General features: G+C 47.9%; 1 protein-coding gene across 5 annotated transcripts in view; it reads right to left on the bottom strand.

Annotated features, from left to right (window-relative positions):
- Nucleotides 1–22,430, bottom strand: part of LOC140650966 (PH and SEC7 domain-containing protein 3-like) — a 115,964-nt gene extending 93,534 nt beyond the window's left edge. For 4 of the 5 annotated variants that reach the window (XM_072859899.1, XM_072859902.1, XM_072859903.1 and 1 more), the window contains exons 1-2: nt 22,283–22,430; nt 9,491–9,599 (exon numbers count right to left, since the gene is read on the bottom strand). In XM_072859899.1, the coding sequence (XP_072716000.1) occupies nt 9,491–9,599; nt 22,283–22,303 (130 nt within the window). In that variant the 5' untranslated portion in view covers nt 22,304–22,430. Of the gene's footprint in view, nt 1–9,490; nt 9,600–15,984; nt 16,021–22,282 lie in introns of those variants that run through there. The other variant, XM_072859900.1, reaches the window with a different exon arrangement.
- Nucleotides 22,431–22,699: the final 269 nt, after the last annotated feature.

Below are 22,699 nucleotides of genomic sequence, written 5' to 3'. Positions count from 1 at the left end.
AAGCAAAACACAAGTTACAAGCATAGACAGACATTTTGTTTACAGGTACATTTTACAAAAGAATGGTGTGAGTGTCTCTCTCTATACAGTATATATATAATATATATATAAGCTAGCTCGAGAAATTAGATATATTTGCTTGAACAGTCTCCTTACTCACAGAGGTTACTGTAGCTCCAGCAGTTACCCATTGGTCAAAGAAATAAAATGCACAGATCATCAGTTTATCTATAGCGATACCAGCTAATTCAATTGCTGCTGTTCTAGTCAACTGGAATCAAAATAGTTTCAAATTTCCTGGCAGCTGCTGCCCTGCACTGCATACAATGATGTAAATGGATGCTTTCTGAGTATTATGAAACTGATGGGGGAACTGCAGTCTCATTCAGTCTATCGCAGGAGCTACGGAGTCCACCTTGGCAGCTTGCAGGGGGGAAAAAAAAATTTCCTCCAGCAAGGCTGCCTGACGGTATGCCAGGGAGACGTCTGTGCTTAGCTGCTGTTTATTATAACCGCGTCCATAGGGGAAGAAACAGGCAGAATGGCGATGCTGAGAGTCGTGTGCTGGTTTCAGAGCGCGGGGCGCCTGACGGCGTTTTGGCATTACTGAGCTGGAAGGTTTCACAAAGCAGCCCAGTCATCTTGCATTTTATTTCTCTGCAGCTTCTTGCGCTCATCACAAGCAGCACATGGGTGAGCCTGCATGCAGCATCACACCAGTTATGCTTTCTTGGTACCGGCATTTCTTGCCATTGTTTGTAAAAGGCAAATTAGGGCAAGTAAAAACAATGCGCGCATTAAAAGGAAATGAATCTCTAGGTGACAGAGCTTAACAAACAAATCGCAGGATTTATGGCATTATATCATTATTGCAGCCTGCCAGAGAGGAGAGTCACACATGTCTCCTCATCCTGCACTCCCTCGAGTTACAACTCCTGTGGTAACTAAAACTATTCCAATTTATAAAGCAGTGCCTGCGCACGCCGAGACGGAGCGGCCTCCCCCTGTGAGAGGGGAGGGATGCTGCACAATCACTGGCAGCCTTGCGCAGCAGCCCTTTTTCCAAATGATGTCATTCTCCGTGCTGCAATCGGTCCTGCCTGGCCGGTGGAGGTCTTTCGTTAGCCAGAGCCGGGGGATTAGATAATGCAAGCACCGTGCTTTTGTAACTGGACTGCAAACGTCCGCGCCGGACTGTGCGCAGAGTTTTCTGCAGCTTGCAGCCACTCCAGGCTTTGGGCAGTTTGCTTGCCTAGGGAAGCAGAGCCAGGCCCTCTTCCCTGCAAAGTTACACTGGCATTATGTAAAAACAACATGTTGGTGAAAATGGGGAAGCTGAGTGAAAGTGGGGAGGGAAGCAGAGGGAAGAGGTAGGGTAGAGTTGCCTAGAAAATAAGCCCTGGTTAAATGCCTCTGCTGCCTTAGCAAACACGCAGGGAAGGTGGAGGGCACCAGAGATACAGCAGAGCCTATGCAGGAAAAGAGACCGTGTTGGCAGAGATCCCTCACCCCAAAAAGAGACGACTGGAGAGGGTGCCTGCTGCTGTCAGCGGGAGGGTTGACACAGACCCAGAAGCGTGCACAGGCAGTGTGCGCCTTGCACTCACCGTGCTTGAACAGCCAGGCAGTGGTGCGGCAGCCGGCAGCTCAGAGTTACCCAGAAATTAAACTGACCGGTTCAGGGAAGAGAATCATCCCCCTGCAAGCACCCAGGGGCCGTGTGTCACTCAGGAAATCCCGCACCCACAGCTTGCTGCACGCTGGAGGAGGTTATCAGAGAAGTACTGCTCGCCGCTGCGCTTGTATAGTTCCCTAAATTCTGGGGTTTTGGGGTAACCAGAGGCTGTGTTAGGTGAACCTTCAGTCTGCCACAGGACAGCCATGCCCACACTAGGTAAATGCGTCACGAATCTCTCCGCTAGCCAAGTCCCAGCACCTGGAGTCAGATAGTGACGTGATGCCCAAGTTGTCACGGCTTGAAAAACAGAGAGTGAGAAAAGCTGCTAGGTTAAGAACATAAATCCTGTCCATTAAGAAAGCAATGACCAAAACAGCATGTAAAATACCCGGGTCACTGTGTGTCTGTTTGAGCGTGTGTGTGGTTTTTTTACAACTGCAAACCTTCTAACCCTGTTCCTGATGGAAACCAATGGTGTGACTCAGCTGCGTATTTTTTTTCCCTGCAGATTTTAACTATTTCCCAGTGGTAAACAGGGTTTGGGAGCACTTGCGTAACTCCAACCGCACTGAACTAAGAGTCCTCCAGGGAGCTCCGCACCTCTTGCCCAGCTGCAGGAAGGATGGCACCTTGCCGCAGCAGCTCACAGGCCTACAGTGAGCTCAGAACAGGACAATGTCCAAAACTAACATGCAGCACGTGCTGGGAAGGTTTAGTGCGAGGGATTATCCACTACAAATTGCTGTATGGGCCACAGATGGTCAGTGAGATAGCTCGGTCCCAGGAGTCATTACCCTGGAAAGCAAAAGCGTAGAGCGAGACAGCTGCTAGCATGAGCGGGAACAGGAGGGAATACAAAGGGAGTATCTGGGCTCCTTATCCTGATGTAAAAGTGCGGGTGAGTCTTACTATGTTTAATGCACTTTTCTTCTTCAAAGACCCACCCCCTCGAGTGACGTGGCTGCGAGAATCTCAAGTTTTGGTTTAAAACTTATGTTTGGAAAAGTCCTAAACCCAAAATTCACAAGACAGATCCAAAAGTAATCCGAAATTGTCTATTTTATCCCTCCTGTGATTTAGGAAGGAAGCGGCTAACAGGTGATTTTCTAAGTGTAGATACACACAGTGACAGCAAGAATTACTTTAAAAGCTCCCTTTCAGCCTTCAGCTGAAAGAGCAAACTTCTGGAGCAGTGACAGCCCACAGCTGCTTTGACACTTGCAGCATGTACAAAGACTTTACAGCCTCTCTGAATCCGCTTGTACTTAATGTTACATATTTAAAATATCATGTTTTTAAATAATCTTTTTAAAATGCTCAAGAAGTCCTTCAAATAGAAACATCTCTTCAGATAAAAAATATATTGCCAGACTCTGAGAAAGCAATAATGGCTTAAAAAACTCCACACTACTACTTACAGATCTCAGAAACCCTGGGTCTTTGCAGCAGCCGCTGAAGAAGCTAGGCACATGCACAGAAAAGGACGTCCTTTACTGCATTTCAGGGTTCGGGAGCAATTAGCCAGGCTGAGAGAAAGCTTGCTAAGCACTCCTCAAAGCACCCCAGGAGCTGGATATCGAGTTATGCACCCAGCTAAAACAAGAATAAGGCACAGAGGGACATATGCGTCTCTCAGGCTCCTAGTATTTGCTGCTAAAGGCACAGCTGGACATTGCATGGTAACTTTTCAGCAAGCTCGCACAGTGAATGAGATTCCCTTCCTCAGGAAGCTGGACAGAGGTAAATAAACAACGTGGGGGTCTACAGCAGAAGGCACTTGTTAAAGCGGTGAACTGCGAACAGGAAGAATACTTGCTGTACCCTGTGTTACGCTTTTTCAGTGCGATACCAGGCCAGAACTGCGCCTACCCACCTAAGTTTAATTAAACGCTTTCTCCATGTTCATTATCAAGCCATCTCCAGCAGCAGGATAAGATGCATCTTTTCCTTCAGAAAGCTTCAGAGATGAATCAAGGGTGCAGGACGACACAGGGCTTGTGTTGGTGTGCTGCCTGTCTCACCAGGTGGTGGGGCTGAGGCCGAGGAGAGGAACCCTCGGTGATAACAAGCAAAAACGCAGCTGTGCCCCACCACACGCACCTACAGCCGGCCAAGTCAGCTGGCTGAGCCTCTCCTGTTGTGCCCACTGACCTGGATGCATCGGTTTCCGTCTGCCCGACGGAAGGGAAGGGCCCGACCGCCTCTGGGAAGGTGTTTCGGAGCCCTGCCAGCTTCAGCCGAGCTCAGCCTGTGCCATGGGTGCTCAGAGCATCTGCAGTGGCCAGACACCGCCGAGGGGCTGCCAGCATCACCAGGCCCCCAAATATTTGTGTGCTCACGTCAGCGCGGCTCTCAGCTTCGGCCGACAGCCCACAGACAGGGAGGTAATTACTGCCTTAACCCTGGCATTTCCTAACTTCTAAGCACTTAATTCTGCACCTTTAAAAAACAATAAACAAACAGCCCATGTTTTAACAATTATTTGTACTAAACCCTTGGCCTTCAAACAACTCTGTTGTTTACCAAGTCAAGGATGTGGTAATCTCCCCCCTGCAGCTGTAGGTTATGATAACTTGAACTATCCAGCTTTCAAGTGCAGGTCACAAGACATCCAATTTCCTCCCGTGGAGCAAGGGACTTAGCGTAATGCCTCATGCCCCTTTAGGTTTCCTTTCCCTGGGACTGGAAACCCAGACATTCATCACACCAGACCTGACGGCTCCGAAGCATGCCCCGGCTTTGCCCAGCCCCAGGAAGCAGGACTCAGAAACTCAAAGGGAGAGACAGCAAGACGGCTCCACCTCACGCAGCCGCGACACAGAGCACACTGCAACCTGTCCTCCTTCACCAGCACCGATTCTTCCATCTGCACGGTCAGATGTACTCTGCTGACAGCACTGTAAGAGCTTGCTGCTCCTCAGAGCATCCAAGCAGTAGTTCAGAATCACCTGGTTTACTCCGCGTTGGAGTGAAAGAGGAGCACTCAGCATGGCCGGTCAACATGCAGATGCCGGAGAGGTAATCACTTCTTAGAGTGCACAAACTCAACTGGAAAAGTACCTTTTAATACAGTACCTCTGGAGACTTAAATTTAAAAAGTTAACCTTCTCTTTGCGTCATTGCCAACCAGCAACACCAAATATCACGGATATCTAAGAGAAAATGTACTGATAACACACTACTATTTAAAAACTCCTGCGGGTCTTCAGTGTGTCAGAAAATGCAGTGGGGCACTAGAAACATGCCCAAAAAAGCTGATAGAGTCAAGTACGCACGACAAGGTGATGGAACTTTACTTAAGTGTGTGGGGGCACTATACGTCTGAGCTTTCTGGATTCCAGCCTTGCATGTGTCCCTGGTAGATATTGTAGGACATACTCTTAAATGCACATCTGACGTACCTATCCTCACAGGCTCTGTCCACTGTAATTAAGCAACACAAATGTGAAAATCAGGCAGTCCTTCAACCCTCAGAAAATGCAGTTTTGCACCTTTTCAGGAAAGCAGAGCTGCAGAGGAAGATACCCAGACCAGGGAGCCCAGACTTTCAGGATTGCCTGGAGATGGAAAGAGCAAGAGATGAAAACATGACAAAGGGTGGTGCATCGAAATGGGAAGCAATGCAGTTGAAGCACTGGGAAAGACTACAGCCAGCAATCTGGGCTAGCATGAGAACAATGCAACATGTGAGTGACTGTGGTCTAAGGGCAGTTTTTAGACTGCAAAGGAGGTCAGGAGTTTTTAGTGTGAGGATCAGGAAGGTGCCACATCCATGCAATGCAAGGAGGATGCAGCAGAGCTGGACATGCATGACATGAAGTGACACAGAGAAAGCAAGCAAGGCAGAAGAGCAAAGGACAACCTAGTTAGTGATACTCATTTTACAGAAAGTTACTGGGGTCATTTTCTAAAGGCTTTTGAAATCAGCACCACAGGACCATGAAAAGGCTTTGCTTGTGCAAAAAAAAGCAGCCATTGTGTGCTTCCTTTGCTCCTGAAACAAGTTAAAGAAATTCTACAGCAAATGCAATAATTTCCATGATTCAGGTTCAGGAATGGATATGTTGCATGGATTAAAGTATGCATTTCGTTTTCTTTCATGTGTCAGCTCTGGCACTGTTTGACCCCTTGCAGAGGTGATTCAGCACACGTTGCCAGGAGAAAGTAAACCTTTTTTTTTTAGAATTGTTTTTCTGGCACTGTTTTGGGTTTTTTTGTTACAGTTTTTGCTGGCTTGAGCTTGCTAAGAAAACAGATGAGCACAAGAACTAGCATGACACAATCCACAGCAGCGTGCGGCTGGGACCATCTCTTTTGGCAGAAGCAAGTTGTTAAATGAGCTCAGTTGCCTCATAGACACCTCACTGTACACAAAACAGCAAGTGACAGGCTCTCCAAAAAGCTATTTGTTTCACCAGGAATTCAAAGACAAGCTTCTTCCAGCAGTTGTTGGAAAAGACCAGATTTGCATAGCAACCCAGGGACTATTTGTACAGGGCTTTTTTGTGAAGGATGAGATTAAACCCTCTGTTACACAGGAGGGGTGAAAGCTTTCTCCTCCTAGAAGCATCAGAGAAAAGACTGTTTATGAGTCTTAAGAAGCTATTTTCTTCCTAACAACTGTCTTGGATTTATTTTCTCATATAACAGGAATTATGGGGTACGTGGCTTTCACGTTTACTTAAGCAACTATTTTGTAGCATCCCCCCCTTTTTTCCCCAAGGAAGCACTTTTAACGTCCAAGTCACTTTGTCAGGACTTTTTTTTTCTTTTTGGTATTTAAATGTATTAGCTGCAAATTCATAAAAATCAGTACTCTGTAGCGTGCCCAAGCCTAAAGAGAAGGCTGCTCAATAGAGACCACTGTTTCAACGGCCGGTTCCAGAGGACGGTATGTTTCCATATACAACAAGCACCCTTTATGTCAACGAGGCTGAGAAGACGTCTTGTCCAACCCAGCCAAATTTAGTTTTTAAAAAACATTTTCTTTTGCTGGAAGGCAGAAGGCTGGGGTTTCGCTGAGGAAGGCGGCCAGGCGGCACAGGGGCGCGTGGCTGCGTGTGGTGCCTCCTCCCCGCTCCCACGGCACCAAGGAGCAGCCCCGCGAGCAGGGGTCTGCCGGGAGATGTGTGGCCCCGAGCCCTCCCACGATGCGATGAGGGTCCCGGAGGCCTGGACCTGCTTCTGCTCTGAGTGATGCATCCAGGGCAGGAGGATGGGCAACAGACGAGAGAGGAGAGGAGCCAGACGAGGCATCACGCAGTAAAGGCGACAGCACATGAGTACCTGAGGAATCACAAATATCCCAGACAAAACCAGACTGAGGGATGAGCAAAGGAGAGAAATGAGGAGGAATTGTTTTTAATGTGGCAGCTTTATTAGCATTTGAATATCATAAATGAAACACCTCTTCTACAGGCATCTAACTTTTTTTTCCCCTCTCACCTGTGAAAATGACCACAAGCTTCAACCTGGAAGGTAAAAATCAGCACGGCAGCTTACTAACAAGGTCTGCCATCTGCCATCTAGGCAAACAGAAGTGTTTGCTACAGTTGCCCCCAGTTATTCTTCCGTCTCTGTGAACTGCCTTGTCTGATGCAAGTATTTCAGTATCCAATTAAAAAATTTATACCCTCAACAGCATCCAGCAGGGCTTCAGTAATATGGTTGTGGCCGAAAGGGAAAGGATAAACAGGGAGGCAGAAATAATTAAGCTGTTCAGCAGCTTACGTGTTACATTCTCAATTTCTGAGGGCAGCCAAGGCATGGGTGAAACTGCTTTGGGTTAGATAAATTTCAGCTTTACTGCCCATGGTGACAAGCTGTTTTCTTGACCAAGTTTAAACAGCAGTACTTCTCCTGGCCCTGCCCCTGTCACTCGTTTGCTTGAAATCTTTCATACCCACAAAAAGCATGTCTTCTTTCTTTTAAAGGCAACTTTAGAAAGTAGCAGGTTTGTTTGGATTTTTGGTGGTCTTTTTTCCCTCCCCATCTAACACAGAGAAGGACAGAGAGACTTTCAGGCATAGCTGCTTCCCCCCAAAACGTATGTCATGACATATTCAACATATGTCAAATCAAAGGAAGCCGGGATTTGGTGCACAGAGCCCTGGGTTTGTACTACTGTGCCCTCAGTTGCCCTCTCCTCATTCATCTCCAGTTAATAAGCAGTTAAAATCTGCTCGCTTGAAGAAAAAAAGTAGAAGGGGCAGCACCACTCTCATTTATCCATTGCGGTCAAACATCTTCCTGGAGGAGGAGGAGAAGGAGGGGAAGGAGGATGCATTTGGCTGTGACAGCATGAAGCCAGTCTGGGTAGGCACAATGTCACCCAGTTTTCGGGTACAATTCACAAATGTTATATGTTAACTACATGTTAAGTATTTGGAAACTCTCCCTTGAAGTCACTCCCATTTCACCAATTGTTAGCCCCTAATGGTAGTTTCTGATTAATAAAAGAACAGGAGGAGATTCAGAAACAAGGCAAGAAGCAGCACAGGAAAAACACAGAAAAGTACACACATAAGCCAATATATCTGGCTTATTCTTTGCCACCCTTTATTTTAGGACTCAGTACTCAGTCAGCTCAGAATACCCATCACATTTGATAATTGTTTTGGTTAGTAATAACAATAGATTCACTTGGATTTATTAGACACAGCATACTTTATTTAATGCCAATCTCCGGAAATGTACTAATGCCTGCTGACAGTGCTCTCACACTCTCTCTCCAAACAAGAAATGAGGTAATCATGATTCATGTAATAATCCAATACACATTTTGTGGCAATTTGTAAAAGTTTTTAAAATTCCTAAATGAGGACATTTTGGTTGTTTTGGTTTTTTCCCCCTCTGCTCTGCAATTAGGATTTCCCAAGTGGAAGACCAAACTTTAGAAACAGGGAGAAACCATTTACTCACTTTCCAGAGTTCAGTTCTGCTTTTTTTTTCCTTTCTTTTTTCTTTTTTTCCTTCCTTACTGAAGTGGAGGAGCCTACACAGCTTGTTTCTGTACAAAGTGCTGCCCTTCTCTGGCAAGAAGGGAGTCTTCTTTAATTAAAAGTGACATTCCAGAAAGTTTGCAATTAGAAAGGATCAAGGTGCAAAGAGAAGCCTGAGGAAATACTTCTGCAAAGAGGGCAGGGATTGTTGATAATTACAACGAGGCAAGAGAAATAGGTATAGTAACTACATTTATTTTCTTCTAAGCTTGGGCTGCAAAAAGGTAGAAAATGCCCTGTATTTACAAGAAAAGAACAGAAACAAGACTGATCCTTAGGCATAATATTAGATACTGCACCTGGATTTCCCGAATTACTAACTACAGAAGACAGAGCAGTTCAGGTACCACCTCAAGTCTCTAAATTAAAATCTTATCTACCTCTAGCTGTAGGAAGAACAGCATGCAGACCACAAAGGGCATTGCTGGAAGGACCTCCAGGCAGAGATGGCTGTGTTTCGGAATGTGCAATTGCAGAATGCGTGGCTGAAACGACGCCGCTGCAGAGAAGCGCTGGGACTCCCTCCGCCAACGTGTCTCTGGCACACTAGTCCCTGCTGTCACATTGAGGTGGCCCAGCTGAGCCAAAGAGAAAGGTGGGGGTGTAAGACAGGGAACTGCTGTCATTTGCTGGGGCCAAACCAGCAGGCTCCTTCAGTCTGGTACTTGCACTGTGGTCCGGCGAAGGGCAGTGTAGCACACAGTGCACAAGCCCTCACGGGGTCATTAGGGAGGAGCTTCTGCAAAACTTTCCTGAGTGGCTTCAAAGATTTTTTTTTTTTTTCCACACAAGAGTAATAAATAGCACTTACCCATTTCTGAAGGCTTCTCTTCTTCCAAGCCAAATAAAAATTCATATTTGGCCTTGGCAACAGTCTGGGCATGAGCCGATACATCATTATCCCACACAAGTGCTTCTGCCTGTAGAGTCAAAATAAACAAAGCTTATCTACCTTTTAGTGAAAAAACAGCAGCAGGAACATGAAATCCCTTCAGGTGGGCTGTCAGGTAGGATTTTCAAAGTGTTCATTTAACTCTTATCACCACCAAGATCGACCAGAGCAGACATGGGACGACTCAGTGCTTTTGAAGAGCTCACCTCTCTTGTCTTCGAACCCAAGCATTTCAGTATTAAGCAGTGATTGTTAGAGCACCCAACCCCTCACGTCTGTAGCTGTCTTTCCCACTGCAAGGCCAGCTGCACTGGGCAACCATCTCAGTAGTAACAGTTAGGGTTAAAAATGCCTAGAGAATAGTATCAGAAATAGCAAATTTGAGTATGGATGTCGCAAACCTGGGACCCATGGGAAAACCATAAGCGGGGCAGGCTGTTTCTTTGGGAGGAGACTGGGGCGCAGAAAGGGAGGAGCAAGGGCTACAACGAGGATGATCAAAAATGGGAAAAGGATAATAAGGTATGCAATTGCATGTCGAGTGCTGTCTGAGGGTCCCTGTCAGGCAGCCCACGCCTGACCACCGCCGTCTAGATCAGGACAATAGCCCAAGCTGTTTTTATGACCATACCACACAAGTCAAACCTGCTTCCATGGCTAGGAGGCAGGGAGGGGGCACAGGGTGGTCTCTCAGCTAGCAGGGGAGCACCTGGGGGTACATATGGATGGACAGATGGATCAAGCATCCCGGTGCCACCCAGGCCTGGTGCCACCAGCACCTTCCCACCGCTTCCTACTCATAAGAAGCAGTTTGACACAGTAGAGGTCCAGTTTCTCAGAGGAGAGAAAGGCTGCAGGACTAAGATTAAAATTAGTTTTCTAAACAGGTAGGGACAAATCAAATCTCCAAGATAAAGCATACACCAGCACTAAACTGTAGTGCAAAAACTGTCTGCAGTCAGCATTAAGTTTCTTCCCAGCTGGGCAAGATGGAGCCCGTAATTCTTCCATCTGACATGACAGATGAAATAAATCATTAACTCTATAAATTCTTCAGTGACCTTTATATTCATACTCTATGTTTGAGGCAGCCAGTTGTTACGGCATAGCAAGTCATTGCATGGTTCACATTGGCAAAGGCCTTAGCTTACAAAAATACTCTTTAAAAAAAAGAAGCCAGATGGAACATTCTGCCCCCCAGGACAATAATAACTTTTATGCAGTTCCACCAAATACCTTAGGGTGAGTGTCAGCTACAAACAGAAATTCAAAGTACAGGAGACACAGGAACACACAGTCAAGGCTCTTTAATCAGAGATGGACGGAATCGCAAATTCATACATTCCTCCAAGGCCAGCTCTCCAACAATTTCATTTTCTTCCAAAAGCATACTGACAAATAACTATCTTGCCCCATGTCCTAGAACTGTTTTGCTCCAGGTTTTCCTGGCGTTTTACCCCTATTTCTTCTCCCACCTTTCTGCATTGCGCCAGTTCTGCAGGACTGAATCCAACACACCTCTGTAATAAGTGGACAGTAGATCTTACATGGGGGTCTTGGATATAATTATTTACCATTCACTGGTCCAACTATTTATCACTAGGGCTCCAACGGGTACTGTGATGGACCTGCTAACACTAGCCTACCAAATACTTTGGGGAAAATGTGATTAAACAGATGCAGAGCTTTCTAGCACAAAGATTACTATCACAAGCGTGATGAAATGAGCCTGGAAGAAGCCTCCATGTCTCCCTTGCTTTTACAAGGCTGCATGCATTTGCAGGAAGTGGGGCAGGAAGGGCTAGAAAAGGAACAGCTGGACCCAGAGCACAGGAGGAGGCTCTCGGTCTGCAATAGCCTGGACAGGAGTAGCTTACGGAGCCAGACAACAATTCAGCCTACCCAGATGGATGTGAAGGGATGGCAGGGCTAAACAACTAGTTCGTGCCAAATCCCATTCACAGATGAATGAAATGGAAAATAAAATGGACAGAGCAGTCCAGTTCCTGAGCAGTCAAGAATTTCTGATCTACACACCTCTGGGACACAGCATCTCCATCCCTCAGCCTTGCTCTTCGAGGCTTCACAGACATCTGCTGCACTGAGCTTCCCTGCCAGCAAACACATTTTCCAAGCGTCCGTATTTGCCTGTACCTTACCGTAAAGCAATGAAGAAGAGTCCGGTTCACAGCACCCTCTGCATCATCCAGTAACCGGCAGAAATTAATGGTTAAATAAATGGGTTTTCAGTGTACAGGGCAGCATTTATCAGCGTTAGGTGCCTAAGCAGAGACCTTTGTCTTGGCATCTGAAAGGGATAACTTGATTTTCAGAAGTGCTCAGCACCGCTGATGAGAATTACAGATACTGGCTTGTGCATGGGAACAGCTGAACCTAACATCTATTTAGGTTGTCAGAGCGCTATAAGGATACGTAAAGGTAAAGCAGTTCAGAGTCTCCAGATCCAGGCTTAAGGATAAGTTTATGGTATTTCATCCAAACAAGAGATATTAAAAAGAGAAAGCAAGAGGGGGGAGAGAATGAGGATGCTATGAGGTCAGAGCTGGATTTTAAGACTATTTCTTTACTGTTGTCCTTCCTTAGAGACAGAAAAAAAACCAAACAAAACAAAACAAAACAAAACAAAAAACCAAACCAGAAAATCAAGAGGGAACATGTGCTCTCCTTTCCTTCTTTCAATCTGCCACTCACCCAAACCTTGCAGAAGTCATCATGCCCTGAAACCGGGAGCCCAGAGAAGGGCTGCACAAACGTTCACGGTGCTTTCGAAGCTGCATTAGCAAGGATTAAATACAAGTAAGATTGGAAGGGATATAGAACTCCTGCTTTAGCCTTCTCCCTCAGCTCAAGGGCAACGAAATCTGCATCTGGGTCAGCTCATTTCATAATTGCTTCCCTCAGAGGGCTTTAACCACCACCTTCGATGCATCTGGTGTTTGTCACTGCCGGAGAGGGTGACGCTCACTCAGAGCATCAATCCCCTTAAATCAGCCCAGCTGTACATACATTTCTCATGAGCCAAATACACACAGTTTTTCAGTCCGATTACACTCTGGGCAGAGCGGCAGCGAGTTCCTGCCCATTCGTTCACCACTCTTGCAGTGCTTTCTGCCTGTTTGAACATGTTTGATCAAGCCTACTTCTCTAGGTCATGGTTCTTGGTCGGGAGCTGGGGAGGCTGCATTTGCCTCTCGGGTGAATTTTGTGTAACATTTGTGAGGTTGTGTTAGCTTGGACATGACAGTCCTCACCCCTCAGACCTCCTGCCAACACACTGGACCAGTTTCTGCTGACCTCGCACAAAGCACTGGCATGGCTCAACAGAGGTCCCACCTCGCTGGGCTTTTGTCCCTTGCTGAGGGAGCAGAGATTGTTTAGGACGTGCCCACAGTGCTCGTGGTGGTTTCAGGCTAGCACGGGAAGCGAAGCTGCTGAATCCATCTCTCAGCACTGACCTGAACAGCAGTAGGACGCTAAGACTTCAGGGATCCTGCTCCTCCAGCGGGACCTGCCGAGGACAGGTAAGTCAGCCCGGCACGAAGCACACGCACCGCCTCTGCTCCGCTCTGCTGTCTGAACGTGCCAACGGGAGCAGAGGGTCGGTAGCTGCAAGGAGAAGCCACTGCCACAATTCACCCTGAGAGGTGGCTGCAGGCAGGCTCCTGACGAGAGTTGCTGCTGCCTCTCCTGAAGCCCAGTGTCTCTCTGGATGAATTTGATGTCAACTCCAGTCATGAGCTCGCCTCAGACTGCCTCTCAGAACTCCCAGGGGTTTTTAGAGAGGCATGGTGAGTCATCCAAGCCTGAAGAAAATGCTTCTCCTTTCTCCATGAAAGGAAAGCACCGAAGCATCCTCTTTTGAATTTAACTGAGGTTCTGGTTGGGGCCTTTTTTGGGACAGACCTTTTCTTCTGGGGGCTTTTATTTTTCTAAATACCTACACCCCAGAGAGCATTAACTGACGAATACCAAAATCTTGTTCTCTCACCACCGTTTGCATCTGAGCTGACAAGAGCTGGGCTCCATCTCTGTGGGTCTCAGTGGAAGGAGATGACATTGTCCACGGCTGCTGGGACAAGGAATGGGTCAGTCTGAGCACAAAGAGCCAGTGTGCACCCATGCCTCCTGAAGCATTCACACTTAAGGTTATGTTTTCTTTTAAAACGTCTAATAAGGAGGAAGTGTTCAAAGGAGCAGAATGTCAGTCGGAGTTTCTCAGACCCCCTGAGAGGACAGATGCTGTTAGGCAGACTGAATCCTCGCAGGAGACCTGGGAAAATGGTGCTTGGGAAAAAGCAGAATGGGATGGGTGCCCAAGCTTGAGCCTTCAGGGAGCAAGAGTCAGCTGAAATGCTGGACGGCAGGAGACCAGTCATGCTAAAGGAAAACATCAACAGGAAGGGGTCTAAGGACCTTTCATGAAGGCCTGTGAGCCAGGACAGAGAGGTCAAAGCATCCTCAGGGGGACCCCTGCAAGCTTTCTTAATAAAACCCAGCCACTCTACCCGCAGAAATAAATGTTACTCCAATTCTTCTAGGCTTACTGGAAAACCTGGAGGGAACGGGCTAGTTGGGGTGGGGGTCTCCATAGCTAAGCCATACCGTGAGGCAGCCTCAGGGGAGCCCCGTTTTGCACGCTTTTGCGTGCACACAGCTCCTTGTCCCAGAGCTGACTGCCTTCCCCCTCGGCCGCGCAGCTGATGGGTGCCAGCTCCGTGCCGGCGGGCGACAGCCCCTGCACCGGCAGCACGCACTTTCTGGCGGCTTCACAGAGGCTACCGGGGAGATGCCGCAGTGGCTGCAACGGGGCCGTCAGCACTACTGCAAGGAAGCAGGAAAAAAGCCTCTGCAGGGTGCCTGTAAAGCACAGCCAACTATGGAGGACTTCACAGCCACCCCTGGACCATTTCTAATCCCAGGCTGTGCTTATTCCATTCTCATTGCTTCACCAGCATCTTCAGCAGCAAAAAAGCCAAATGCCTCTCAGCAGCCTACCATATGCCCTGATACAGTGAGTGTATGGTCTCAGGAGGAATTTAAACATCTACCTTCATCTTGTCTTCTGCACCCTGGGGGCTTCCCCACAGACTGATAGAAATACACTAACTGGTAATGGAGCTAGCTTCAAACAAATAAATAAAAGAAAGGCAGGAATGACAGATAGAAGGTTTCCACAGATTTACAACCTTCTCCAGCAAGTTCCCCGCAGAGCAAAAGGACCACGTGAGTCAAGCTGCAACACAGTGGTCACGTCTTTACGGAGTCTCGCATTGAGAGCTCTGCCTCTGCTGTCACGGACGGACAAACCCCCAACAGCCTGGCACAACTAGTGGCCAGCCCTTGTTTTTAAGCACTGATATCGTGCCTGTGTGGGCATGAGCTTAGCAAGCCTCGCTGCTTTTGACAGGTCGTACTAATTGTTCAGAAAATACTATTTCTGTGGAGCTTTTCTTAAGTCACTTTCCTAAGTAACAGGATGAAATGCTGAAAGCTGGAGTTAAAATAAACTTGCTAGCTGGTGAAAGCTAGTGCACCCACAGCACAGAGAGAGCAGAGAGAGTGCTGGTGCTCACAGACCGCTAGCAAGGTTTGTAGTTTTTACTTGCATGTGACCTCATACACCATGTTTGTTTTTTCCTCACACACACCCCCCCACATGCTAATATACATGTTTGCAATTCTTAAAGCATTAGTAAAACAGATTAAGACTCAAAAGAACAGGAGTTTTGCATGGCTAAATCTCACCTGGAGCTGCCAAAAGTTAATACCAGCAAGTTTCTGGAAGAGAAGAAATCTCCGCTTGGGTTTTAAACTAATTCCTAACTATCAGGAGTTACAGAGAGATGCGTAGAGAGCCAGAAGGTGGGGGAGGAAGGAAAGGGCTCATGTGAGGGCGTTGCCTATAGCCATGGTCCAGCAGAGAAGTTCTGGTTTATAGAAAGGGATAACCAAGTCAGCTAGAACTTTTCAGCTGAAGGAGAGAGGCGGCTGAGAGACACGTGGCAGAGATGCATGCAGTCCCAAGGGGTCTAGAAAAGGCAAAGAGCAATTGGTGATTCACCACCTCTTTTAATACAACAGCCAGAGGATGTCAAAAGAAGGTATTAGGAGTCAGCATCACACCAAACAGGAGATGGTTCCTCACACAGTTTGTAGTCAAAACCACAGACCCCCCTGCAAAGCAATGTCACAGAAACCAAAATCCTACGGAGCCGAAAAGGAGGGTGAACAAGCTCAAGGGATACAAATCCACCACATATGTAGAAATCACATGCTTCTCATGAAGCTCCAAAATGAACTCTTCCCAGGCATCTGCTAACATCCATGACCACGTACGTGCTCCTGGGCTAAACTGACCTTGGGTCCAAACCAGTGCAGCCAGCCACTCTTACCTGCTCACCGGGCTTTGGCATGGCCCTGGACCAGGCAGACCTCAGGCTCGGTACCGTCCAGCCAGCTCCACTCCTCAGTCCTCACCACCACATGCCCCACACCTTCACCCCAGGAATTCACCAAACGGCACCGGGGCACTGCAGGCTTTCCGTGCCGCTCCCAGCGCCGTGGGATGTGTTTGCCAGGAGCAGCCTTGCAGGAAGCAGTCAGGCTGGAGAGAGCAAAACTGAAAGGGCACAGATACCATCGGAGCTGCTCTCCCCGCTCAAAGGCAGACTTCACAAAAGTTCAGTGTCTGATGAGAGGCTCAATTCAGAAACGAAGCAAAGGAGTCGCTGCTTAGAAAAAGGCATAGGAACAGAGACAAAAAATGGATGCCTTAGCAGCAGTATCAAGCAGTTGCACGTAAAATTTGTTTTCAGTCTGGTTGTCTTGTTTTACACCTGCACTTGAGTTTTTCTCCCCTTAAAGAAATGTTTGCTTCGTTGTTTGATTGAAGTTGTTCGGAAGCAGTCAGCTGTTACACTGAATTAAATGCTTTTTATTATGCAAAGGCTGACACTGCCTGAGCTGTAACTGCGTGAATGTGAACAGCATATTAATTCAAAGTCTGTATGATTACACTTTACCTTTAAAGGTCACTCCGCATTCTCTATTTGCCAAGTCAGTGATTTTTGATGTGTGCTGTATGGACCTCTGCATGTCTATGCATTATTTCTAAGGTATGTGCAAGAATCAAAGCAAGCCAATTGCGAGGTAGGCTTCAGTTCACTACATGAACCACCATGTTCTTAGATATAAAATGTAAAGATAGTAAAAAAGATCCAAAACATTAAAAGCCACAGTAGAAGTATTTTTCCTGAGTTATGTCAAACAGCATTGGGGTGGGGGCCTGATTTAAGAAAAATTGCACAAAGGCAGCATCTTTTATTCAGAGAATTCAGTGGTGCATGTACTAGACATCTTGATTTACTTTTTTTGTTCAATCTGTTCTGAGTATATTTAGCAAACTGACAGACTGCTTATTTTCAGCAGGTAGTGTGCTTCCATCATCTTTAGGTATCTCAGATGGCAGAACAATGTTTAGACAGGCTACAGGTCTGCCTCACATAGATTTCAACTCCACAGAAGCTAAAATCTGGATATGCTTAAGTGCCACATGAGCCTACCAGAAGTTACATCTGTATCTTCAAGCAAGTAAATTCTTTCCAAAACCCAAGCCAACACCTGCTGAGACTTGAGAACTTGCAGGGTGCGTCCTTTCCCATGCGCTGTACATTCTCTATGTCCAGCTAAGTAAGTGCTGGTTTTATGGATGGAACTAAAGAAGGACGGGATATCGGGAGAGCTCATGTTCCTTTTTCAATTCAGTATTACAAACATGGTTTAAGATAGTATCCCAACGTGATTAAAATATTTTTTGCACCTCAAGTTCAGTGAACAGTAAAAAAAAACAAACAAAAAACCCACACCCAAAACCCAAACCACTCTACACAAGAGAAACTGGAAGAATTCACATTTGCAAAGGTCTAAAAACCTGCATTTCCTCTTTGCAAAGTTCTAAAAACCTGCATTTCCTCTGTGGCAAGGGCAAACTGTAGAGCTACAACACAGCGACAGAGCATGCGAAAAGGGGTATATATCTCCCTCCAACTTAGACATAGCTCGTTGACCCTGCATGATTATTTCATATCCCGAATTTAAATTAATTTTACAGCTTTGACCTAAATTGTTCTTTCTGAGTCTTAACTAGATTTAACAGAAGTTATTTGGATCAGAAATTGGACTGATATTTGATCTGAGCCACCTTCCTGGCACAATTGAAGCAGAAGCTAGAAGTCACACCAACAAATTTCACATAAGCCTCCTGCTGTGCAAGCGCTGGGGGACTGAAAAGATGTTGCAAGAGGAGACTGTTTGCTTGCTAAGGAAGTGCGAGTTAAGGAGCGTCAGCACCAGCATCCCCGGGCAGCTGTGGCCCCACAAACAGTCAGGAGCCACCAGACAGTTTCAGCTGTGGCAGGAAGGCAGAAGATACCAAAGGTGATGATACATCCCCCACAAGCAACACAACATAGGCCAGCCAGCACTAGCGTCCCACTGGTGAAGAAGTTAATACTTCTTCTTTTTTCCTCATTAGGCCACAGCGAGTCCACAGATGAGAAAGCTGATGAAAACCAGAACTCGCTGGTAGTAGAATTTGTTTTATTTTGAGAAGAGGGCTTTCCTGGTAAGGGTTCTTCCTTTAATGCTGAAATGCAGCCATATCCCAGGCTTAAGTGCATCTTGCCATCACACTTGGCATTTGTTCAGCCTGGGAGATGTGGTTATTGACCCCAATAACACTTCCTGTTTGAAAACCGTTGTAAAAAAATAATGAGTACACTTTGGATGTAAGCCACCTCTTCCACTGTGCCATTCCATGCTACGAAGAGAAAGCAAGCCCCATTCATCGCTTGTGCAAAAAGGGGAGGCTTGCACTGTGTAGTCTGTGCTGTTTGGGTTGTTTTCTTACTGCTCCCGAACTACTGACCACAGGCTCAAGACGATGCCCTCTTGTTCAGTCCTTTCCCTAGGTGTCAAAAAAATTGCTGTGGCTGCGAAGTGAAGCACTTGGCAAGTGTGACAGTGACCAGTGTGCTTCTGCCTTGGCAGCCCATCCTCAAAAGCCAGCTCCAGCCTGGTCTCCTTAGGCTTAGCCCAGCGGTTGTGGGACCGAAAATCTTTTCCTACAGTTATCAAAGCAAGCCACGGCAAATGCCACACACTTCCCGCAGCCAGAGGTGGTGGGTGAGGTGCTCGGTGGAGGTGGAAACGCAGAGGTCCCACTCTGACAGACAGTTTGATCTGGTGCCCCAGCAGGTTTGTTTGCTTACTGCATCCAGGAAGTACAGTCAATTCAGGAGGAATTCAAGCTTCAAGGGCTAGATAATACCTGAGCTCCTCTGATTCCTGATTCAACCCTGTAGCAACCTAGCCCATACCCAGAGGGCTAGCCCTCACTCCACCCTGCTTTCGAGCCCCATCCACGACCCGCCTTGCTCATCTCTGTAATGCAGAGAATAAATGCTCAGATGCATTAGCATCCCAGGAGCCTGTGGTCTGTGACAGGAGCTGGTGCAACAGCAAGAGGCATCTCAGAGCAAGCAGGGGCTGTACTCAGAAAAAGCACCTGGAAACATACTGCAGAAGAATACTCCAAACAGTGCCATTCCTGAGAGGAACAGGACACTTAAGGCTGGACTGAAAGTGTCAGGCAGACACTTAGGGCTGGTCTCAAACTGCTTTTTCATCCCATGGAAAGTGTACAGTTTTGACCTCCCACAACCTCATCTCGATGCAAACAGGAAAAAAGGACTGGAAACAGCCTGTGTTACCATGGGTGCTGGAGGACAGGAATCCCTTCAAGAAAGAGAATCAGAAGTTCAAGACCTAAGTTTGTCCATCTGCAGCCCCACTTCTCCTCATGGCAATGATCCAGAGGAGCTCTCTACCACACATACCCCCTCTCAGCCAAACTTCCAAAGGGAAGGACGCTCACATAGTTTTACAACCCACAGGGATGCGACGAACCCCCCAGGCCACAAAGCGGGTCCGGGTGGGAGAGCCAGACCGTGAAATCCCTGCTCCACCAGAAGCCTGCTTTCCATCAGGAATCGGCTGCGAGGAAACGTCCCTTCAAGGAGGCTGGCTGGCACGTGTCGCTGAGCCCAGGGACACTGCTCCCACCTCTGCTGGCCGAGCCCACAAACCTCGCACCAACCAACTCCACCAGCTGCTGCACCCCGGGGATCCCCAGCACCCACATCGCAGAGCTGACGTGGAGCAGGATACTCTGGCTGGTGGCTGACTGCCCCAACCTTTGAGTTTTGGCAGCAGTTCACAGGGTTGCCCAGCCTCAGCTGGAACACAGCAGCTTGGCAGATGGCTCTCCAGTACCCTGGGGACCTGCCTAATCTTACTCTCCAGACGCTACCCCCTCCCTCCCTTCCTTCCTTGGGCTCCCTTCCCTAAGCCACTACATTGTGCTACCTCTAAATTATCTTTAAACCAGCACCCAGCAGTACCCCAGGCTCCTGCTCTCTCTCAGAACCCTTGCAACTAAACAGAGGAACTCCAAAAGGATACACATGCAACCCTCAGAAAAAATCAGCCCAGCTCCCAGGTCTGCCAGCCCATCTCTCCATGGAGCAGGGATCGTTTCAAGCAATCAACTCTGCTGCATGTGCAAGGACAGTTTATCAGCCACAGCCAAAGCATCCTTCCCCTGCACCGATCGCCACGCCACGTGCAGGGTGTGACTTCTCCGCCTCAACCGCCAGCCCCAATGCTGAAGCTCCCAGCACTTGGCTCAGAGGACGCCCATGGAGACAACCGCTCATCTGCAGAGATGCTCCGTGGCACTGGTCCACGGTAGTCCTGCAGACAGACTGCCTCTTCATCCCACAGGAATCAAACCCCAAACCATCTCTTAAATCAAAGCTGCAAAACCAAATGCCAAACTTTCCTGGCAAGATGGGCAAGAATAGAAAGGACCATTTTGGGGGGGGAGGCAGGGAGGGGAAATACTCTGAACGACATCCAGGTCTTTCAGCTATGCAGCTTGACAACAGCGAAGAAATTCTTGCTGAAAAAAAAACCACTAGCGTGTTCATTAGGATCATCGCTGCTCTTTTCCTTCTCAATTTGATGGCATAGAAATGGCAATAGTAAATCAGACAATCTGCTCAAGCACCAATAGCACAAGAGGACCCCTTTCACACAGGTAAGTTGTGCAAGAATTTTCTTTATGTATCAAGAAGTCCTAATTTTTTTGTTGTATCAAGTTTTGAAGAGAGCAGCATAGAGTTTTCTTGGAACTGTTTTTAACATCACCACTACCTCAAAGGATTTTCTTATACTCTTTTCTGCAGGAGTATACCCTTTTCTGAACCAAGGCTGTAATTGAAGGTGAGCATTTGCACAGGGTCTCCTACATGGTTTAACCTCACCTTCTCTCCCACCAAAGGCATACCCCAAAACCAACCTCTCTATAGCCAAACTCTCAGTCTGTGTAAATCAACAGAGCTAGGTCAGATTCACAGCTAGCATTAAACTGGTAACATCTGCTGAAACACATCAACTAAGGATACGGCTAATGAAAGAGCATTCGGAGTAGAAAGGAGGTTTCTTTCTACTAGCTAAACCAGAAAGGCTTGGATGATTCTCAGCAGCCTATTACACTTGCTTCAAACACTGGGTGTGCAACCACCAGTTTCATTAGAAATACTGCATTTGACTTTCTCTCTCTGTTTTAATGGCCCTACGCACAGACAGAATTAAAGCGTGACTGAAGCTGCAAAAGCAGTAGTAATTGCAGTTGCCTATTACACACCCAAATCACTTTGGTAACACACAGATGTGCTCTGCCTGACAATGTACTAACTGGCACCCTGTGGGAGCCGGGTAATTGTTGTTTATGGCATGAAAATACTGCGTCTATATGGGAAGTTAGTATCTTCGGTGAGTTTGTGTGAAGTTCAAGCTCATTACAACTCTGTGTTTATGTTCCCATTGAGAAGCGCAGCTCCAGTCCCCGGTAGCAAGGATGAAGATACCACCACAATTGCACAGGAGCGTCCCCCTGTACGTTTAATGTTCTAAAACTTTACACCTTTGGTGAACTCATCTCAACCCCACTCCTCCCCAGAAAGCACAATGGTACTACTCAGCCAAAGATGCTGGCTTTTTCACAACATTTCATTTAATTCGAGAATTTGGTATGATTAAGAGAGCTTGTCAGTGCAGCAACAGTGCTGATTTGTTACACAGACAAGTTACAAGGAGACAGAAGCAAAACCAACCGCACAGGATGCAGGTTGGGGGTCCCAGCCCTGGGGTGGGGGTCCCAGTGCAGCCTCCCTGGTGCAGCTGGTGTCTCTGGGGATGCAGCAGTAATGAGCACAGAAGCGGGCTCTGAGCTTTTTTTACCTTAGGGATGTGTGAAAAGAAGGAGGAAAAAAGGAAGGAGAAAAAAAGAAAAGGGAAGAGGAAAAAAGGAAAAAAGAAAAAGGAATAAATGAAAGAGGGAAAGGGAAAAAAGGGAAAAACGGAAAAGAGAAGAAGGAAAAGGCAAAAGGAAAACGAAACGGAAATAAGGAAAAAGAAAAATAAAGGGAAAACAGAAAAAGGGAGAAGAAAAAAGGAAAGGGAAAGGAAAGGGAAAGGAAAGGGAAAGAGGCACAAGTAAATGAAAGGGAAAAAGTGCCCCCGGCTGAGCGCACCCCCGCACCCGCACGGGCACACGCCGCCCCTTACCGCACCGCCGGCTCCTTCCATCTCCCATCGCCGGCCGCGGCGGATCGCAGCCGCCCTCCCGCCAGGCCGTGCCGAGCCGAGCCCAGCCGAGCCCCGCCGCGCCGTGCCGTGCCGTGCCGTGCCGCGCCGGGCCGGGCCGGGCCGTGGCGCCCTGCCGGCCCGCAGCGCCGGCGGCGGAGCCGGGCAGCGCGGCGGCGGGCGGCCCCAGCGCGGTGGGCGCGGCGGGCGCGGGCGCTGCGCGGGCGCGGGAGCGGCGCGGGCCGGGCGGCGGGGCCGGGCCGGGCCCGGCGGGGCGGGGCGGGGCCGGGGCTCGGCCCGGGGGGCGGGGGGGCTGCCCGGAGGGGGGCGGGGGGGCGCGGTGAAGGGAAGGGGAGGGCGTGCACCACGTGCTCCTCCAAAAGATTAGGGAAAAAAGAG

The sequence above is a fragment of the Ciconia boyciana genome, chromosome 4, assembly GCF_034638445.1.
Source record: "Ciconia boyciana chromosome 4, ASM3463844v1, whole genome shotgun sequence".
Classification (NCBI taxonomy): domain Eukaryota; kingdom Metazoa; phylum Chordata; class Aves; order Ciconiiformes; family Ciconiidae; genus Ciconia; species Ciconia boyciana.
This window is presented reverse-complemented; position numbering and strand designations above follow the sequence as displayed.